This window comes from Ziziphus jujuba, chromosome 9 (assembly GCF_031755915.1).
Source record: "Ziziphus jujuba cultivar Dongzao chromosome 9, ASM3175591v1".
Taxonomy (NCBI): Eukaryota; Viridiplantae; Streptophyta; class Magnoliopsida; order Rosales; family Rhamnaceae; genus Ziziphus; species Ziziphus jujuba.
Window position 1 is genome coordinate 23,608,441 of NC_083387.1, and position 22,770 is coordinate 23,631,210.

Sequence of the window (22,770 nt, forward strand, 5' to 3'; positions counted from 1 at the left end):
CAGAAAAAAAAAGCATTGTATTTAATTTTTTTTTTTTACATATTAAAAAATAATTTTTGAAAAACAAATTAATTATCAAAATTCTTTTTTTTTTTTTTTTTTTGAAAGTGTACAAATGCTACGAAATGCCTTTTTAAGTCAAGCATCCTCACTGTAATAGGAAAAAATAGATAAATAGTTTTTTTGAGGTCTTTTTTGAATCAAACTTTATTAAAATATAAATTATATTATTATAAAAATACAATATAATTAAAAGGCCCAATTTTTGTTTCCTTGCCTAAAGCTACAATGATGTTAGGCGGCCAGTAGTCCATAAAAAGAATGTAATAAAATTCAATGATACAATTGAACAACAACATGACACATATCATACACCTATACAGTAATTCTCCGGGAAGCACTTAAATTATTTTCCTAGTGCAGCTCTTTGGTACATGTATCGTATGAAAGTTTGGCTCCTTTGGGACAGTTGTAGGTCTTCTTCCCCTTGACTTTGGAGCTCTACTTCGGGGCTCACCGTTCTCACATGGTTTTGTTGCTTCCTTTATTAAACTAAGTTGTTGATCTGGTGTCTTGGGGGAAATCATTGCCTTTCTACATGAAACAACTCTAGAAGGTTAAAAAAGGAGAGGAAAAAAAAGAAAAAAAGAAAGCTGTTTAATTAATTTCAGGAGATCTACATTCCTCATCATTCAAGGAAATAAAGAAAGCATTTACTATTCACCTTTTGGGCTTCAAAATTTTCTTCTCCATCATTGGTGATTTTGTCCTTTCCTCTGAGGTCTGCACCATTTTAACCTGGCCTTTTTTCTTGTGTGAATCTGTGAGGCTGGTTTTCTGGTTCCTCAAACTGGTAGTTCTCATCCTTCTCTGTATATATGTATAATAATAAAAGTTTTAGACAAAGTATCTACGTTGAGAATTATTATTATTATTCTTATGTATGATTTTGACTCACAGGTTGATCCACATTTGTTCTTCTTCTGTCCATTCTCTTTTCGCAGTCTTCATGTTGGTTCTCATTTTTCTAATCAGAAATATTGTATTAATTTAAATCTTTATTCATCTTAGGATGAGAAAGAAGTATTTTTAGACTATAAATATAACTAAAGTACCTGGATCATGTTCTGATGTTTTCTCAATGATTTTGTTGTTGCAGGGAGCTGCTTAACTGACTTGATTTCGTTAAGTGGTGTGGGAAGTTTTTTCTCCAGATTTGCTTCCTTGAGAATCCTTCTTTCCTAGAATCAAACAAATTGTATCAGATTCAAGCTCACCGCTTCTTAAATAAACTGATCACTAAAAATTTTAACATACATCAGTTCTTAGCCTGAAAGGCTTGGGATTTGTAGGCTTGGGTTTCTTATACTTTGCTTCCTGAACATTGAGGGCTACAGAGGTAGAATTCTTTTTCAAAGTCTTCTTTGTTACTTGATTAACCTGCATCATTTTCAAGTTGTGTACAAACATCAGAAAAGAAAAAGGCTTAAGAAACTGACTTGAAGTATGTATGTTTCTTGCATCTTTTGAATAAGGGAAGAAGAAAAGCCACCTTCTTTGTGTTTTCCGAAGTATCATGGTTGCCAAGAATCCCCCTCTCCAAACAAGCATTCAGTCCTCTGTAATCATTTGAACAACTTTTATTACATTTAATTAATATATATGGAAATAACTTTCTAGAAAACTGAAAAGCAGAAAAGAAAATGTATTAAGTGAAACAAAGTTATGCACCTGTTACAATCAGAAGCTGAAGCATTTTCTTTATCATCACTCTCTATCACTTCGTCATCGTTTTCTGTGTTATCAGAGACCAAAGCATTTTCTTTATCATCGCCATCTGTGTTTTCATGGAAGTTATTCTTCCGCAAACTTGGTTTGATTTTCTCTTCGTGATCACTTGTGTTTGGATCACTGTCTCCTGAGACCCTCTCTTCGGAACTTTTCAAGGAGGTAGTATCACCTCTTGAGGTATCTGACAAAATTTCAAGTGGATGATCACTTGGTGATGGTTCTGAGGTTTTAACAGTCTTCAAACACTCTTGATGCCCATTTGCTTCACCATTTTTAGAAGCTCCTTGTACACAATCTCCTTCCAAAGAACCGTCCCTTGATTTATCATCAATCTCCATGTCACTTAAATCATTTTCAACCCTTTCACGAGGCACAGGATCATGGCACTGTTTTAACTCTGCATCCTTGTTCTTCCTCTTCATACACTTTGAGGGTTTGCCTTCTTGGTCCTTGTGAATGTTCGAACGCAATGAGTCAAAAACCCGGCTCTTAACCTCTCGTCCTCTAACTTGTTTTCTAGATGTATCCGAAGCCAATGGCTTGTTATACCCTAATTTATGTTTCTTTCCATCTGCAATATCAAGCTTCTTCATAGCTGCACACATTTTTCTCAAAGGAGTATTCAATTCTACCGAGATCTTTGTCTTAACAACCTTTTTAGGAGAGTGAAAGACTAGAGCTTTCGCTACAATCCTGTTCTTTGGCACCATAACATCTGTTGCTTTGGGATTCCGTACACTTCGAAATGTATCTGGATTTGAGGTTTGCTTTCTGTTGTTGTTCCTTGGAGTAGTTAAAGCCTTATTCGCAACGCATGATTGTTTTGAATTGGCATTTGGGGTTGCACTGACATTCCAAAGAGGCCTGCCTTTGTCCTTGCCATCAACTTTCTTTTGAGAAATTGAAGAAATTACAGCCAATCTTGCTACTCTAGGCCTTGAAGATTTTGGAGGAGCCGTAAGTGGGCATTTCAAACTCGAACTAACAAACCCAAAATAGAAACAATTATTAAAAGCACAATTACAGAAAATAAGTGAAAGGAGAATTCAAACTCCGTCACTGAAGCTTTTATTAATACCTTTGTGGCTTTCTATTTAATATTTTACGAAGCTTTATGTTAGGACTCCTTGCCGCCATAGCCTGTATGTATATAAGTTTCAAACACTATGAGGTCTAAATACAGTAAACAACAAGTTTATTACTGAAAACCAACTCAATTGAACCAAAAATATTATAACCAACCCGAAGAACAAAATCTTTGTATACTGCTTCAGAATCCAACTCTTCTTCATGCTTCTGATCACACCCTGTTGAACAAATGCTACAAAACTTAAGAAAAGGGAAATCTAAGAAATTATATATTTAGAAAGAATTATATATTTAGAAAGAATTAAACAAACTTTCAAGAAATTATATATTTAGAAAGAATTAAACAAACTTTCAAGTCAATCATGTGAAAAAGATGAAACAAAATGCAGTACTTGGCAATCACAGAGTAGCTAACAGTAACAGCTAAACACCAACAATGCACTAAAAAGATTCTTTTTAACTTCTCATGTAAAAGCATAATAACCACAATACCCTCAGATTTGCAAGTTTTGGACCTTTGCAATAAAATTCAATTCAGGTGGATTAAAGACCAACCAAACAGTTGTCTTTGCATTATCCTTGAGAAGCTGACGAAACCCTAAAAACTCATTTAACTCGGGTGTTTCTCTATCTATCAAAATTCCCATATGAAGTGATCTTTGAACTGCTAAATATAGCATATAATTTAGCTAAATTAAGCTTTTTGAACTCCCAATTTAGCTCTCAACAAACAAATTGCACACTCTCAAACTTAAAATTCAATTCAAAAGCAAAAAAAGAAGCAAACTAAACATTTAAAAAAAAAAAAAAAAAGGGGAAAATTTTAAGATCCAGAGGCTCTGTTTGCTCCTTTCAGCTTGATCTGAGCAAAAGTGGTTTTTATTTTAGAGTAGACGTAACGAACCGACGCGCAAGCAGAACCAGTAACGGTCATCTGGACGGTACTGATCGGGCAAAGTGAAGTCGACGAACTTAGGAGCCTCGATCTTCTCGTAGAACTCGTCGCCGGCGGCTTCTTCGCGGTTGATCTGCGGAGACTGAACTTCCTCCATGGTTTTTAGCGAGAGAAAGAGAGAGAGAGAAAGCTAGGGTTTTGGGAGGAGAAGAGCGTAGTTTGGGTTCTGTAATGGCGATGAGGTATCCGAGGAAGAATGGTGATTGTTTTAAATGCTGGGGGGAGAGAGAGAGAGATAGATGTCTGACCGAACCTCTGGAAGTAGCCGTTGTGAAAAAATTAAAAACTAGAAAGAGAAAAAAGAAAAGGTTTTTGTTTTTCGGACAAGGGACTCATCCAAACGGCATTTCTAGGGTGTTTCGGTAATTTCATATTCAATACACTCTGCAAAACGATTGGGTCTTGTAACGGGAAAATCTGAGTTTCGGGTCCTATGTATGGGTTATCGGCATGATATTGTCAAGCCCAAGACCAAGCCCAAGCCCAAACCCAACATTAATGTAATGCATTTATTATTATTATTATTATTATTTTCCTTTATAAAGAAAACCAAAAAGATTTATGTCCAGAAAATATTTATTTTTTGCGTAGTAATCATTTTGGTTATGGTAATTTAAAGATTCACCATCTGGGATGGATAGCTTTTTTTTTTTTTTTTTTTTGGTTGCATTACTTTAATAAAGCAACATTTACATGGCACAAATAGTTTTAACGTTGGATAAAATCCAAAGTAATTATTTCAAAACTCCATTTTTCATAGTGGTAAAACCTGAACAATAATCTTAAATTCGAATTCTTCGTTTCTAATCTAAAAAACAAAAAGAATTTAATGAATGTACCTACATAGTATGCAGTATATATGAGATTTAGCATCACAAACATTCATTATTTTTTTCTTTTTATCATCGATTAACATTCGTTAAAAGGACATACAATTATTAAATTCCTAACCAAATTTTAATTATCAAGTAGTGTTTTGGAATTAATTTTTAATTATTGATTATAGTGGGAACCTATGATTTTATTTTATTTTTTTTCAAGGGGAGCACAGTTTTGTTATGTTTTTTTGTTTTTTTTTCTTTTGGGCTACAGGGTTCCACAGTTACATAGTGTAATGACAGCTTATCGCTTTTCTAATTTATGATTTGGATATATAAAATATATATATACATACATAATGCAGCAGTTCATTTTTATTATATTATAGTCAAACTAATTGGATTATTAATTCACTAAATTAAGTAGCATTAAATCTTTTTCATTTCTCTATACTTTTTATTTGGGAGAAAAATTAGTTTCAATGCTTTGACAATAATTTGGCATTCTAAATAAATTCATTACAAATTCATATTAAAAAAAATAACCATTTATTTTGTAAGATCTTAAACAACCAAAGTAAATTGAAAACTAGAAAAAAATATTTAAAAAAAAAAATCAGCAATTAAAATTAAAGAATTGGTTACTCAATAATTAAAACAAAAGAAAATAGCAATTAAATAAGTGTTATTTTATAAATAAGTTACATATTTCTTCTTTTATTAACTAATCGTATTAAATAAGTATAATTTTGTAGATCATTATTATATTAGAAATTAGTATTATTTTGTTAAAAAAATATAGATAAATATTATAACTATATCAAATAATTATGATTGTATATAAGTGATGGATGAATAAAAATTATATAGATAATTGAGGAAAAAGTATTAGAATTAAAATAATTGAAAATAAATATCGCAAATTACTATGTTAGATGTATGATGGTGAATTGAAAGGGGACACATTATGTAATTTAGATGGATAATATTGCAAATAAACAAAAATTTATTAACAAATAAAAAATAAAGCAGAACAAATTGAGGAAGGGCACGTGTCTCCATGGGCCTACCTACCTGTGTTGGGCTGCCCATGTGCTAAATGAAAAGCATATTCGCATGCCAAAAACGCCAGCACCAGTCTACCAGATATGAAGCTGGCAAAAAAAGCCAGCTTGATATGTAAAATCTGATAAACTAAATTTGTGATTGTAATTATGTTACCCCCCCCCCCCCCCCCCCCCCCCCCCCCCCAAAAAAAAAAAAAAAAAAAGGGGTAAAAGAGAGAACAAATTGAAACCAATGTTTTTGTTTTTTTCCTTAAAAGTCTTTTAATACCTCAAATCTTCATAATTTGAAAGTAGGATGAAAGACACTAACAAACAAATTAAATTGAAAGATAGGGTAGCTTAATTGAAAAGCAACCAGGAGAATATGTATATATTATCATTTGGCAGTATTACAGTGGGTTTGAGTAGGAGATAAAATTGAAGTTAGGTATGAATTGTAGCAATTGTTACATTTCCCTACCATGTATAAAATGGAATATATTGTTAGCAACTAACAATAAAAGCAACCCATCATCACTACCAAGCTTGAAAGTGATTAAAATGTAACAAAAATATAATAAAATACATCAAGGTGATGTCGACAGTCAATATTAAAAGGAAAAATATGTTTGAAAGTGACTAAATACAAATAATTTTATAATTTCATTGAATATAAATATTTTTTATAATTTCATTGAATATTTTTATCAGCGGTCATAAAATTATTTAGTCGCAACTAGAGAAAGAATAATAAATGTTTTTATTTATGTACAAAGAATAATATAATGAAATTATAAAAAATAATAAATAAATTAATATATATACTGGATCAGGTTTGGAGTGAGGTTTTCATTCCCCGGTCCCGATCCATTCCTAATTTGAATTTTAAATCTTTGCCCTGAGCCAGCATTTCGATTTTTCAAGAAAAAAAAAAATCCTGTTAGGAGCGGTGCACCGTGAGAATCAGGTTAGTCAGGACAAATTGTTATTTCTATTCTCGATCAATTTATTTTTATAAAATATTATATTAAAAAGTTTGTAGTTGCCTTTATAATTAAATTCTAGATAATCAATATATTTTTTTTTGTTCTATTTATACTCTACACACTACAGTAAAATAACCAAAAAAAAAAAATTTAAAATTATTCTTCTTCATGTTCTTTGCACATGTTGACTTCGTAGTTTCAATCTTCAATTTCCTCCCCCCCCCCCCCCCCCCCCCCCCCCCCCCCCCCTTTTCAATTCCATATAAAGGAGGAAATCATGTAACTTGTTTGTAACATTTTTGTTTTTGTTTTTTGTTTTTTGTTTTTTTTCTTTGTTTAAAACCGAATGGCAAGTTCTTGTCAACTATTTTTTTTTATTATTAATTATCATTTATAACTACATTTATTTTGATCGGGTTAATTTATAACTATGTTTATATATATATATATACACACACTTTGATTTTAGAATTTATTGAAATTGATTACTTTTATTTTAGGATTTATAGAAATTGATTTCTTTTAATATTTGTTGTATTAATATGTTAATTTTAATAGCAGTAACTTAGATATCTGTTTCAAAGGATAACACAGTAAAATATATTACAAATTTTTATTGTGATTTTTTTATATTTTTAATATTTTGTTAAATTTAAAATATATATTCTTTTTTTCCTACACTCAAATGATGTATATTACAAATTTTTATTGTGATTTTTTTTAAAAAAAATCTTGGCCCTTCAAGACCAAAATTCTTGTTTTACCTTTGATTATCATCCGAGTCAAAAGCTCAATTATGCATGTAGAACTATAAATATAAATATACATAGATTGTTCAATTGACACGAATGAATTTACTATTTGAAATTGTAAAAATATGTCAATCTCTATTTTTTTTAATCTTTTTTAATTTATTAAAAAAAAAAACAAAAAAACAAAATGTACAAGATGTATTGGAGACTGCTAGATAAATAATAATATGGACCACATTCCCTTTTTAGGACGATGTCTAAGTTCATCTAATTATCTCTTAAAATCACTTCATGCTTAGTTAAAATAAGGGGAAAAAAGAATTGAACACTCACTGATGTCCAAAACATAGTGACAAGCTTTTATTGAACAAATATTTCCTCTCCAATAATTTAAATACTAGATTTAAATTTCAACTATTAAGTCAATTATTATTATTATTGAAGATTCAAATTGAGGTGAGGAACAGTGACAAAGCCACTAAACAGTCTCAGAGAGGACCATAATATATGTATCGGTCTTCTTTGATAGGAATTTTTGAAAGTAAATGCTGTTTATGGCTTTTAAGGTTTAAAACTAGTTTCTACAGTTTTTCAAAAGAGTTTATAAGTCTCAAAAAAGGTTTATAGCCTAAACTTACAGTAAAGTGTAATTTCTCAAAAAAAAAAAAAAAAAAAAAAAAAGGGCTTATAAAGAATTGTGGAAGTTAAAAAGACGCAAAAATAAAAATTTATACCAAAAAAACAAAGACTAGACCATAATATGGTATTTAAAAAATAAAAATAAAAAGACCATAATGTGGTGTGTGGACGTATGAGTCAGGGTTTGCACAAAGCGTTTGCAGACAATTTTGAGGTTCGTTTTGTGTTTGATTTCTCTGAAAAAGTTAATATGCCGCTTATTCCATCTGGCCCCTCTAGGCCACCAACATGTCAACAGCTACCCAAGTTTGGCTTCAACCAAGTCCAACCAAACCTATAATAACACTGATAGGCTAAAATTCTTCCTGTGGAAATTAGCCAATCATGGTCTGTTAACCAATGCTAATCTTCTTCGTCGGAATATACCAGTAGCGTGTGGAGATTGTGTGCATGGTTGTGTTTGCATGGAGACTGAAGAGCACTTATTCTTTCATTGCCAAGTTGCTAAAGCATTATGGTTTGCCTCCCCATGGAGCATTCGATGGGAAACGTTTGTGGATATGAAATTGGAAGAAAAGCTAAAGATAATAGTTCATTCTGACAGGTTCCTTCCAGTCCATAGAGCAGACAACGGAGATTTCTTCCTCTTCTCAGCTATCCTCCTCAACCATATATGGCAACTCAGAAACAGGTCGATCTTTAATGATGAAATCATTCTATCTGGAAGCCAGTTTCAGAGCTGTGAACTCAAGGTTTCAAGAGGCTAAGGCCGCTGAGGCTAAGTCATGCTTTGAAGGTTTGCATATGACTTTACGCAGACCCTTGCGGCACAAGCCACCTCCTCAATTCATTAAAATTAATTCGGATGCCACTGTCAAAAATGGGACCAGTTGTATTGGATTAGTGGCCAGGAATCATTCGGATGAAATTTTGAAAATTAAGTCTATCCACTAGCATACTGATGTGGTAGAGCTGGCGGAAACCTATGGAGTCCTGCAGGGTCTGCTTATGGCCTTTGAGGAAGGATGGAACAGGTTTTATTGTGAAACTGATGCGAAAAATGTTGCTGATAGCCTTATCAAGCAGGATTGTCAAGCCGTGCATTGGTTAGCTATAGGATCAGTGAAGGAAATTCTTAAATTAAAAGATGCGTTCCAGGAAGTGCATTTCAGTTGGTGCCCTAGAGAAAACAAGTTCCTGGCACATTTTGTCTGCAATTGGTGTATGTCAAACAACATTAATGGTTATGTACTGTTAGATTGTATGCCTAGTGTTTTTCAGTTTTTTGTTGAGCAAGAGCAGGACAGTCAAGCCTGCTCTCACCAGTAGGATGTTTTCCGCTGGTGCCTCTTTTGGGTTCACAACCTTTTGAGAAAGCAAAAAAACCACTGCAAAAACATCATGTTTATTCATTCAGAGAAATTTGATTGACAAATGTTTGAAAAATTACCTAATTAATCACATAAAAAAACAAAAAGTGATACATTACTGGTATATATCCAATTTTTTGCATAATTAAGTCAGTGATAATTAATTGATCTTATATTTGATATATAGTGGCCTCTCAGATATTTCAAATTTCCACTTAGTTTACTAATGGATCCCTACCCTACATTAAAATAAGTATAATAATAATAATAATCATGAAACAGTATTTAATTCTTCAAGATACTTGGGAATTGATTTTCCCAAGCGCAATTTAGATTGATGGCATTGATAATATATAATAGGAGTAACCGATATAAAATACTACTTAACTAAGCAACTGGGACAAAACCTGCAAAAACATAAAAATAGCAATGCAGTGCACGAGTTTGATATTTAAATCAAATAATGTAAATAATTACTGCAAAATTTTTAGACAAAATTTTATTTACACATTTCAGTTTTATATTAATTATAATTAATTTAATATTTTTTAAAAAATTATACTCAAAATTCATTCATAAAGTTTTTTCTGATAAATTTTTACAGCTACTAAAAATTATAAATACAATAATAACAAACTTGAAAATATCTAAATAAAATTTATTCAATTTTTATTGTCATTGGTAAAATCGAGAAGGAAACAGCAAAACGAAAAATAATTAGTACTACTGTGTTATCATATATATATATATATATATATATATATATTATTTGTAAATTAATAAATAAAACAGCAAAACACTATAATAAGGTCAATTATACGATAAGCATAAATTTTGTTTACCCAATTTTATTTATCATTTGATGTGAAAATTTTATTGGCTTGGATCAAGTTTCACTTATTCCTTATTACAAATTTATTTATATTTATATATTTTTAAAAAAATATTGATTTATATTTAGTTTATATTGTTTTTTAAAACATTAAAAAATATATATATTGATATATTATTTGTCAGATCAATTAATTAAATTTATTAAAAAAATTTGGTGTCTATATCATAACAAGGTTGCGTGTATTTTTCTAAATTTAGTTTTATACTTGCATATTAAAAAAAAAAAAATGGAAAATGGACGAGATGAGTACAGACAGCATCATTATTTTAAAGGCATGTTTAAAGCTACATAGAGGACTCACCTAAAGGGATGACATACATAAAAATACTTAAAACCTAAAATTTCAGGCATGATGGCTTGTGAGTACACAGCTTCAGAAGTTAGGGTATATGCCCTGACACAAAAATTGCAATTTTTTAGGCTTTCAACAAAGACGGATACACCTCAAACATTCAATTATATCTATTTTTTATTTTATTTTATTAAATGCCTATCATACGTATACAGATTAATATTTATAAATTAAAAATGAATGTTTACAATGTATATTTATTTACAATTTATTAATATTATATATATATATATGTAAAATATATATTTAAACATTAATTAATTAATTTATTTATTTAGCAGTCTAAGATTCATTATATTTTATATTTTTATATTAATTTTTATATATATTTAATTTTTTAATATGATAATTTAACTTCTAAAAATTTGACCTCTAAACCTCTTGAAATTAATTTACCCCTCGTTTTATAACAATCAAAACGCCTTGTCTTTCATTTTTACCTTTTAAAACATTGGATAGTATCAAGGAAATTGGGCATTTATTCAAAATTGACAAAGGAAACTTGTAAGATCAAAATTAATAATTGGAAGCTACGATGACATATTACAAATAAATTACAAGTACTCTCATTCAATTCGGCACTCTTTTATTAATGCATCACCAAAACGTTGACCACTTACAAAGCCAAAAAGCGAAAACCACACGTATAATCTTGCAAGCTTTTCAGCTTTCAATTCTACCCCTTTCCCATGTTCCCCCCCCCAAAAAAAAAAGTTATACCCCTTTCCCAATTTCATTTTCACATATAAAATCAACGTTAATTAATTATCAGACTGGATTTTCTGTCACAAATGAATAAATAAATAAATAAAGAAGAAGTTATTGACTCCTACAAACTTAATTCTTGACTTTATTATATTGAATTATTGGAGGATATTGTTTTCAGTTTTCCATAATATGCGTTACTTATATGTAATCAAACCGACTCTTAAAAGACAGATTTGATGGCCTATGAACTATTATTCACATATAATGAAAGACGTGACGTGGTAGGTAAGTGTGTAGAGTTTCTGCATCCTCAATTAATATTCAAATTTTAAATTTATTAATTGAAATAATTTTCTATGCATTTTATCTATTAAATTGCGAGATAGTTTCTAAAATAATAATTCTTTCTAAAATATTTATATGTTTTGATTTTTGATGTACATATTAATATTTGTTTATTTATATAGTGAAGTAAAAGAAAAGTCAAAGACTCGGTGCAACCTTATTGCTTCAGCTCTAAACCAATATGGCACTACAACTTTGACACTTTGACAAGATAGAATAAGACGAGTTGTTCCTTACCTACTCATAAGAAAAAAACAACGACCAACCCATATTTTCAGCTTTAAGCTTTTAATACCCAAATAAAAATTATAATTTCCGGTGCTTCTTGTCAACTTTATACAACATAATGCAATTATACATGTATGTATTTATGATGACTGGATCGGTACGTTTAATATTTTCTGTATTTTTATATCTTCAAGAAATATGATTAGGTACCGCTTTAAACTGCAATATGAGATACATTAGAAGTAAGTCATTTCATTAAATTTTCTGTTAATTATATGCTGGGAAGTCTGCACAAATTTACAATGAATTGATTTTATATATTTTTTTCAAAAAAAATAAAGCATAAATTATCCTTTTTTTTTTCTTTTTTTTCCTGAATTTCAAGTGGCCAAACAAATTCTAAAAGAAATTGTTAATTTGACGTAATAATTGGTGGGTATATGAGTCAATTCAACCAGTCCACTTGTCTTTCAGCCAAATTTTTTTTTTTTTTAAAAAAAGGTGGGGTCTACTAGTCTATCAAACTGTAACTCGGTGTTAATTTCTTGCTTGTTTATATTTAATTATATTTATTTTTATAATTTATTTACTTATATTTAATTTATGTTAAATTTTCAACCAATAAATAATAAAATGCTACCTTGTCACATCATTTTAATATATATTATCAAAAATTTAAATATCTCTAACATTATCAATTACAATATCTATCCAAAAAGACAAAAAAGAAAAGAAAAACTTCAATTACAATTCAATATAATTGGAATGGGCAATATTAAAAGTATTAACTAGTTTATTAAATTATCTACCAAAATGATATGGTAAAATAATTTTTTTTATTTTAATAGTTGAAATTTTCATATAACTGTAAATATAAATAAGCAAATATTTTAAAAGATAAATATTACTAAATATAAGCAAATTATAATATAACACTTATAATTTAACAAACGTCTTTGTAGATTATTTCATTACTCTAGCATTACTTAATTAAAAAAAGCTCATAGAAATCTCATATATTTAATTAATTATTTTTTCTAACATTATTAATTAATACAATAATGTTAGACTTATAAAAATATTTACCAAATTAATTTAAAAAATCATACATATGATAATATTTACTTGATTCATTTTGTTATTCACTTATTCATTTAAAAATTTATTTATTTATATTTAAATTATATAAATATATAAATCAATAATAAATTAATTCGTGTTATAAAATTGTAAACATTAAGTGTTATAACACTGCTATAATAATAGTTAAATTTAACCACTTTTGATTAAGTTAATTTAAATTCAACTTTATGAAAGAATTCCCTCTTCTTCTTCTTCTTCTTCTTTTTTTTTTATTAAAAATTTTATTAAAAATTTAGGATTAGTTCATTTAATTAAATAATTAAAAATTTAAAAAATATTAAATATATATCATACTTTCTTAATTAATAGAATTATAATAAGTGCTAACAGATATAAATATAATATTATTAATAAACAATTATAGAAAAATACATATATAGTAAAATTATTTATTAATTAAAATAATATAATATAACTATTATAATTATATTATGATTTACAAATATTATCTCCAATAGCATATAGAGTTATTTGGTGGTTAATTTTTTTTTTCCTCTCATTTTCATCCCTAAATGTGTAATATAAAAAGTAATAATTAAGATACGATATCTTTTAATAATTTAATTAGGTTAAAATACAATATTCTATCTAATAAATTTAAGTACATATCAATAATATTTTTTAAATTTTTTGTCAAAAAATATTAAATTTAATGGATATTTCAAGAAACTTGGGTGGAAATTTTGAAAATATTGATTGATATTGTAGAAACTTTGACCAAAATATGAAAGAATTAATATGAATATATATGAACAGAAAGTTTCAAAGAAGTATAAAAAAATTTGAGAGAAGTTATGAAAATTTATCCCTTTTCATTTTGAAACTTAAATTTCTCATCAATGTTCACATCAATGAATTAAAAAGATAAAAATTTTGTAGAAACATAGAAGAAATTATGGATCTTTTTAAACTGTGGATGAGACAATCGCCATTTTCTTTCTCATATACACATGTAACGACCTAATTTTGATATAACTAATAACTAAATATTGAATTATATAAATCTTCCTGCTAATTAATTATGATAATCATTTTTTATAATATACATGTATTAAAATTTAATACAAATTAAATCATGTTGATTGAGCATGAGTTTCATTAGCAAGATTTATATCATTATTTAATTAGAATGGAAATCTAGCAGTAATTACATCCAATAGTTATAAAGTTTCCCTTGATCCAAAAAATAAAAAATAAATAGAAGAATTCCATGTTTATGAATTTAATGAAAGCAGGTGGTTTTGGTACACCCAAACTATTTTTTTGACACGTATAAACCTAATGCTTCCCCGAGAAAACTGCTCCTTTTTGTTTTTTTAATTTTTTTATATATATATATTTTTTCTGGTAATGAATTTTTTTTTTTTTGGGGTATAATATTAATGTGCTTTTGTTTTTCTTTTCTATAAAATTTTGAAATAAAAATTCAATTTCAAAATTTGTGCTATAAGTAAAAATGAGTTTGGCACTGGAATATTATCCCAAGAAGACTTGCTGATGTGGCTTGTTGTAAATGAAATCACCAATAGTTTTCATGTATGATCATTTATATTACTTTTTTTTTTTTTGGTGAATTAAAAAATCATTAATAAAGAGGAATATGGAGTCTAATGTTTGAATCATTGTCAGAAGCTGAATGTGTTCCACCCTACCCGTGATTAATTGGGTAGGTGGTGTACCGTCTACCCAATTGCGTGGACCACCGTTTATTTAAGTCATGCATCATTTTTAATACATAGTATGGGGGTCTAATTTATATATTTATATATATACATATATATATATAATTAATTTATATTAAAATAATATAATAGATTAATAATATATTTAAATTTTATTTAAAAAATAAACATTATCAAAATTTAATGATTAGTAAATATAATTTTAAAATGTAGTTGATATTAATTTTGACTCTCTCTCTCTCTCTCTCTCTCTCTCTCTCTCTCTCTCTCTCTCTCTCTCTCTCTCTCTCTCTCTCTCTCTCTCTCTCTCTCTCTCTCTCTCTCTCTCTCTCTCTCTCTCTCTCTCTCTCTCTATATATATATATATATATATATATATATATATATATATATATCACATTAGGAATCCTTTTTGTCTCCCCTTTGCCTTTGATCTCTATAGTTTGAGTCTCTACTTTACACACATATATATGTTTGGAGACTGATGATCATCTTGGATTTTTTATTATAAAATATATAGATTAAGTGATTCTCTCAATAAGATTCCAGTATATTAACTTTGATTATGATTTTGTTTTTTTTCCCCATGGAATCACACATATAGTTTGAGAAGAAATAAGGTTAAACAAGTGTCCTAAATAGATGTTGGGATTGATTGTATTTTTGTATTCTATAGTTTGGACAAGTTGCATTTTAAATCTTTAAATTTAAAACCTAGCAACTTAGTATTTCAAATTTCAATTTATTGGTCTAATCTTTTTTTGGGCTAACAATGGTTAATGTTAAGAGTCAAGATGATAAGAAAATGCAAATATTTGAAACCTCATAAATCTCAAATTACAATAAAGTAGAATCCAAATTAAAGGGTTTAAATTGCAAAAAAAATGGACCATATTATATTTTTATTTACTTTATAGTTTATCTACATATATATATATGTAGATATATATATATATATATATAACTTAAAAGACTAGATTAAGGTAAGGAATAGATTTATTTTATAAAGATTTAAATTTAAAAATTTGAAAATTGATAGATTATTTAGGTCTAATTCTTCTTCGAGTTCTAGATTAAGTACTAGCTCTAGATCATCACTTACTGGAAATCACATACTAGACATAGTTAATGAAGAACATTATAGTTTCACCTCTAATGAATCAATCAACCCTGACTGGAATATTCCTCCAGTTTCCCCTAGTGAAATTTACCACCATAAAACTTGGTCTTTATCCTCATTTAAAAGTGAATCACATATTAAAACTGTTGAACAAGTTTATACAATCAACAAAGATCATGAAACCTGCCAATTAATCACCAAATCAAACATAAATCAACATTTAAAAGATGGTTATAAGTTTATGCATATAGGATTAGTCCAAATAGGAATCAAAAAACAATTATACCTCCTCAAGAATCATCACTTAATCATCTCAGTTTAAATACCTTAGATCAAACATCACAAAATCCAGAACCACCTTTTAGTCCCAATACCATAGATCCCAAAATATTAAAAATGAGAAAAAACAAATGTCTCAAATGTAAACAATATGGTCATCTTGCCCATAGGTGTCCAAATCAATTATTTAATCAAAATCTCAAACATTTTGCTGAACTCCCTTTTCATAATCAACCTCTAGCAATAATCCCCAGTTCTAAACCTAAATCAAAATCCCATAACACCCAAATCATTTCTATCCAAGATTTACAATCTGAATCCAAAACAATCAAAAATGAAATAAAAGAATTAAAAGTTCATTCTAACTCTAATCAACCATTATACCCCCAGTTTACACCTAAGAAATGGCACATACAAATCACCATAATCATTCAAGATTTTCAATTGACCACACATGCCCTTTTAGACTCAGGTGCCGATTTAAACTGTGTCCAAGAAGGACTTATACCTAGTATATACTATACAAAAACTAAAGAAAAATTAAATTCTGCCAATGGCAGTAAAATGGAATTAAAATATCAAATTAATCAAGCTCATATTTGTCACAAAAATGTTTGTTTTATAACATCTTTTGTCTTAATCAAAAATCTAATAGATCCAGTCATATTAGGAACTCCTTTCCTTTCTTTATTATACCCATTCACCATACACCATGATGGCCTATCTAGTCAACTCTTAGGTGGAACCATCAAATTTAATTTTATATCCTCTAATCACATCCTAGGAGAAACTTCTAATCAAATTCAACAAAAAACCAAACATTTACAATCCCTTCAGGAAGAAATCAAATACAAACAAATAGAAAATCAATTATCTCATTCTAATCTTCAAAATCGGATTACTGAATTCCAACAAACCTTAATCAGTGAAATTTGTGCAGAAAACCCTAATGCCTTTTGGCATCGGGCTAAATATATTGTTAAATTACCTTATATAAAAGATTTTGATGAAAAGAATATCCCTACTAGGGCCCGAGCTATTCAGATGAATCAAGAACTAATGGAATATTGTAAATCAGAAATCAATGATCTTTTAAATAAAAAATTAATTCGTCCTAGTGAATCCCCTTGGTCTTGTTCTGCTTTTTATGTCCAGAAAAATGCTGAATTAGAAAGAGGATCTCCTAGATTAGTAATCAACTATAAACCATTAAATATATGTCTTCAATGGATTAGGTATCCTATTCCAAATAAACAAGACTTAATCAAGCCACTATCTTCTCAAAATTTGATATGAAATCAGGATTTTGGCAGATAGAAATCAATGAATCAGATAGATATAAAACTGCTTTTGTCACTCCATTTGGTCATTACGAATGGAATGTAATGCCTTTTGGTTTGAAAAATGCACCTAGTGAATTTCAACATATGATGAATGACATATTTAATCAATATAGTCATTTCACCATTGTCTATATAGACGATGTCTTAGTATTCTCCCAATCAATAGATCAACATTGGAAACACTTGAAAATATTCTTAGGCATAATCAAAAAACATGGTTTAGTTGTTTCTGCCTCTAAGATCAAGCTATTCCAAACCAAAATCAGATTTTTAGGTTTCAACATATATCAATCACAAATCACCCCAATCACTAGAGCCTTAGAATTTGCTAATCATTTCCCTGGTGAAATATTAGACAAAAATCAATTACAAAGATTCTTAGGATCTTTAAATTACATTGCAGATTTCTATAGCCAATTAAGAATCAAATGCAAACTCTTGTTTGACAGGTTAAAATCAAATCCTCCTCCTTGGTCTTCCCAACATACAAGCCTTGTCAAACAAATCAAAACCCATGTTAAATCACTTCCTTGTTTGGGAATTCCTTCTCCAAACTCATTTAAAATTGTTCAAACCGATGCCTCCGAACTCGATTTTGGTGGTATTCTTCTCCAACAAATCACTCCACAATCACCTGAACAAATTGTCCGTTTCCATTCTGGAACCTGGACTTCTTCCCAAATCAACTACAGCACAATCAAAAAAGAAATTTTATCATTAGTATTATGTATATCAAAATTTCAAAATGATTTACTAAATCAAAAATTTTTAGTTCGCATTGATTGCCAAAGTGCAAAATTTATTTTAGAAAAAGATGTTCAAAATCTTGCATCCAAACAGATTTTTGCCAGATGGCAAGCTATCTTGAGTGTTTTTGATTTTGACATTGCATACATAAAAGGAAATCAAAATTGCATTCCTGATTTTTTAACCCGAGAATTTTTACAGGAAAAGAAATCTCTCTGCAGGATTATCATGCCTCCCAAGAAAAATGGGTCATCCACCCCAAAGGAATCATTGATTCCTCTTCCTAATCAAAAGGGATCATCCATCCCTCTTTCTCAACATCATACCCAATCATCCCAAAATCAAAAACTTCCCGATGAGGATCAAATAACCCGAAATCAATCTATAATTCCCATAGAATCAACTCATCTTTCTCATCCTATCCCAATCAGTCAAATCAATTACCAAACTGCTTTAACCAAACCATATAATCCATATAGCCTAATATCTAGTCAACCATTCACCCCTCTTACTCAATCACAGACCAAATCAACCCCCTATTTTGATATTGCTAAAAAACTTTTATTCTACATCGAACCATCCCTTACTAAATTACCAACCATTCCCCAAATCATTAATCAATTCTTACCACCCAATTTCCATTTCATACCTAAAACACCTGGCATAACCTTAAAATATTATACTGCTATCCTCCAACATACACAATCAGTAACCATAACCCCACTCCTTGATAAAAACGATAATCAAACAGTTATCTCCCACAAATTCTAGATCCATAAATTAATAACCCTTGAAGAATGGAATCAACCAGCCTACAAATAAAAAAAGATCACTTATCCTGGTGATGTCCCCATGATTCCCTATACATATAATTACTATGACTATATTGATGCATGGGATTATATTTTCTTGCATCAAAACGAATCATTTTCTCATTCTTGGTTCATTAGCTGGGATTCTAAATTTCAAAGAAATTTTCCCAGCTGGTTTTTCCAGTGGTGGTGCGATCATGGTCCTGCAAAGGAACATCTTCCATCACAAATTCAAAACTTAATCAATCATTTTTCCAAAAAATATCAAATCAATTATAAAGAAAATGGCTTTGCCGCCTCTATCTTTTGTCATTTACATTTCCTTCCGCATCTATATTCATACTCTGTCCCTTCCATATCTGTTCTTGTTGTTATACTCTACTGTCTTCCCCCTTGTTGGTATCAGAGCCATAAGTGTTCCGATCTATATGCTTGCTATTTCTTTTAGCACCCGTAGAGTGTTATATCTATATAATTGTTTCATATTCTGATTTTTAATTCTTAAACCTTTATACCGTAGATTTATTCTGAGTCTTGTCTACCTTTTAGTTGCTATATAGCTATCTCTGTTTATTCGTAGTTCGCCAATTGCTTTATCAAGTGTCACCCAGAACCCGAAAGCTGAACAATAAGACCGTGGGACTGAACAGTAAGACCCGAGGTGAGGGCATGAGAGGAGCGGCGTGAGAGGTCTAGGAAGAAGGGTGAAAGGGTAAAGCGAAAGGTTAGTGAAAAACAGATAGTTGTATAGAGGAGTAACTTAAAAGACTAGATTAAGGTAAGGAATAGATTTATTTTATAAAGATTTAAATTTAAAAATTTGAAAATGGATAGATTATTTAGGTCTAATTCTTCTACTAGTTCTAGATTAAGTACTAGGTCTAGGTCATCACTTCGTGGTAACCAAATCCTTAATGAAGAACATCTTAGTTATCCATCTTGCAGTCCATCCTGTAGTAAGTCTATCTTTAGTAAATCTAAATTTGGATCTAATATATCTAATAACCAACATTCTAAATCCACACCAAAATTAAATAATTAAGATGAAAACTGCCAACAAATCAATGCTAATCAATTAGCTAATCAATTTAAACCACATTGGAAACAATTAAATCAAGAAATGATGTCTGATAAAAATCATGATAAATTAATCAAATATAGACAATCACACACTAGAAAAGAAAAAGAAGAAATTTGGCAAACTTGGAAACAAACAATGTTACAACTTAAATTTGATATTAAATTTTTCGATTTTCTTGAAAAATTCTATTATCCTTTAAAAAATTTAAAAACTTTAACCAAAGAAAAATGGATTAAATCAGACAAATCCACAGTCCTGTCTAGTCATCCTCCAATTGAAAAAATAATCATTCCCCATTTAAATAATCAAGTCATAGCTTCACCCTTTAAAACTTCCACAAATGAAAATAACGATTTAATTAATGAAACTAGGAAAGTCATTGAACAAAATAATTATACAAATCAAAGTCTTATTACTATAGGTAAACAATTAGATAAAATAGAAACCAAAATCGATAATTCCTCTAAAGAAGAAATTAAACCTCAACCTCTTATAAAATTTCCAGATATTACAAAAGTTCCAACCCTTCCCAATAAGACTAATCAACTAAGTCAACTCTTAAAAGAATTACAATTAAAAACTTTCAATTCCAAAAATGAAGCCTCTTCTTCAAATCTTGCTACCATTAACAATAAATCTTCTTCTGATACAGAATCAAATCAATCTTCCTTAGATAATCATATTAACAGACTTAAAAATCAAAAACCACGATTTAATACTTTTAAACAATGGAATAATAAACCCTTACCACCTGAATTCCAAGAATCAACTTCTAAAAATCAATTCTCTGTCAGTTCTGATAAATTATACGAATGGAATATCGATGGTTTAAAAGAACAAGAAATATTAAACAAATTGCACCATATGTCTATGATTGCAAATAGTTACTTCACTAATCAAAACATTAATCAATCCGAAATAGTTGAATTACTAGTAACAGGTTTTACTGGTACTTTACATTATTGGTGGGAAAAACATTTAACAGATCAATCTAAATCAGAAATCATTTATGCCGTTAAAAAAGATGAGGAAGGACTCCCCATCTTTGATGAATCAATAGGTCAAGGTGTCCCTGATGGAGTCAAGACCTTATTAGCCACCATAATCAGGCATTTTATAGGAACCCCTACAGCTGTTACGGAAAGAATCCATAATCAGCTAACCAATTTACATTGTCCAACTCTAAGTGATTTCGAATGGTATGTTCAGACATTTACCACAGGAATTATGATGAAGGATGATAGTAATCAACCCTTTTGGAAAGAAAAATTTATCAATGGCTTACCTCAGTTGTTTGCCAGAAAAATCAGAAATGTCTTAAATAATGATAGTGGTCACATAGACTACGATTCATTAACTTATGGAGACATAGTCTCAATAATCAAAAAAGAAGGATTAAAAATGTGTACTGACATGAAATTAGCTAATCAATTTAATAAAGATAAACAAAAAACTAAATACGAATTAGGGAATTTCTGCCAACAATATGGTATATCTACCCTAGCACCCTCTATGAGAAATAAAATCAAAGATAAATTAGAAAAATCACATAGGAACACTCCTAGAAATAAAAATCACTATTATTCAAAACCCAATAGGATTAATAAACCTAATCCTGAAAAATTTCATAAATCAAACAAATTCAAAAAAGAATCAACAGATAAATCAAAAATTCAATGCTACAAATGCAAAAAGTTTGGTCACTTTGCTAATGATTGCAAAGTTAAACAAACCATTAATCAATTAGAAATACCAGAAAATCAAAAACAAAATTTAATCAATGTGTTAGGATTACACAACACAGATAGTGAACATAGTGAAAACAACATTTACACTGAATCAAGTTCTGATGAATCAAGTCATCCTAAATCATCTAGTGACACAGATAATCCTCAAATCACTCTAGGATGTTTAGATGCTTGTTGTCTAGATACCTGGTGTAATCAATCACTTACTGTCCTAACTACTTCTACAGAAGATGAAGATATCATTTTAGAATTACTTAGTAAATTAGAAAATCCTGATGAAAGAATAGAATACATGAAAAAATATAAAAAGATAATCACTGATAATCACAAAGAAACAAATCAACATCATAAAAGTACTCAAAAAATATGTTTAACAGAAGCCTTACAAACATTTAATAAATCCAAAAATAAACCCATAACTGTTCACGACTTACAAACAGAAATTAAAACAATCAAGTCTGAAATTAAAGAATTACAAATGGAAAATCATTTAATCAAACATCGATTACAATTTATTCAGGATAACCCCCATCATCCTAGCCAACCTGATGAACAGGAAGAAGGATCTTCCCATCATAATTGTATAGCTTCAATTCAAAAAATCAAACTTAGAAAATGGCATATTAAAATCACCATAATCATTAAAGATTTTCAATTAACAACAATTGCACTTTTAGACTCCGGTGCAGATTTAAATTGTATTCATGAAAGTCTTATCCCTAATCAATATTATACCAAAACAAAAGAAAAATTAAATTCAGCCAATGGTAGTAAAATGGATTTACAATATGAAATTAATCAAGTTCAAATTTGTCATAATCAAATCCGTTATACAACCTCT

The 22,770-nt window shown here is 29.2% G+C and overlaps 1 protein-coding gene across 2 annotated transcripts; it reads right to left on the reverse strand.

Annotated features, from left to right (window-relative positions):
- Positions 1-313: 313 nt before the first annotated feature.
- Positions 314-4,095, reverse strand: LOC107427471 (uncharacterized). 2 transcript variants are annotated; one of them, XM_016037843.4, is made up of 10 exons: positions 3,785-4,095; positions 3,034-3,098; positions 2,870-2,931; positions 1,732-2,772; positions 1,553-1,619; positions 1,318-1,440; positions 1,116-1,241; positions 959-1,027; positions 725-870; positions 314-594 (listed from the first exon to the last, which is right to left on the reverse strand). In XM_016037843.4, exons 1-10 carry the CDS (start codon positions 3,930-3,932, stop codon positions 402-404), a joined length of 2,040 nt encoding a protein of 679 aa, XP_015893329.3. In that variant the 5' UTR covers positions 3,933-4,095; the 3' UTR covers positions 314-401. The 2 variants fall into 2 exon arrangements, with proteins under 2 accessions (XP_015893329.3, XP_060676156.1); XM_060820173.1 differs by having other exon boundaries at positions 455-590.
- Positions 4,096-22,770: the final 18,675 nt, after the last annotated feature.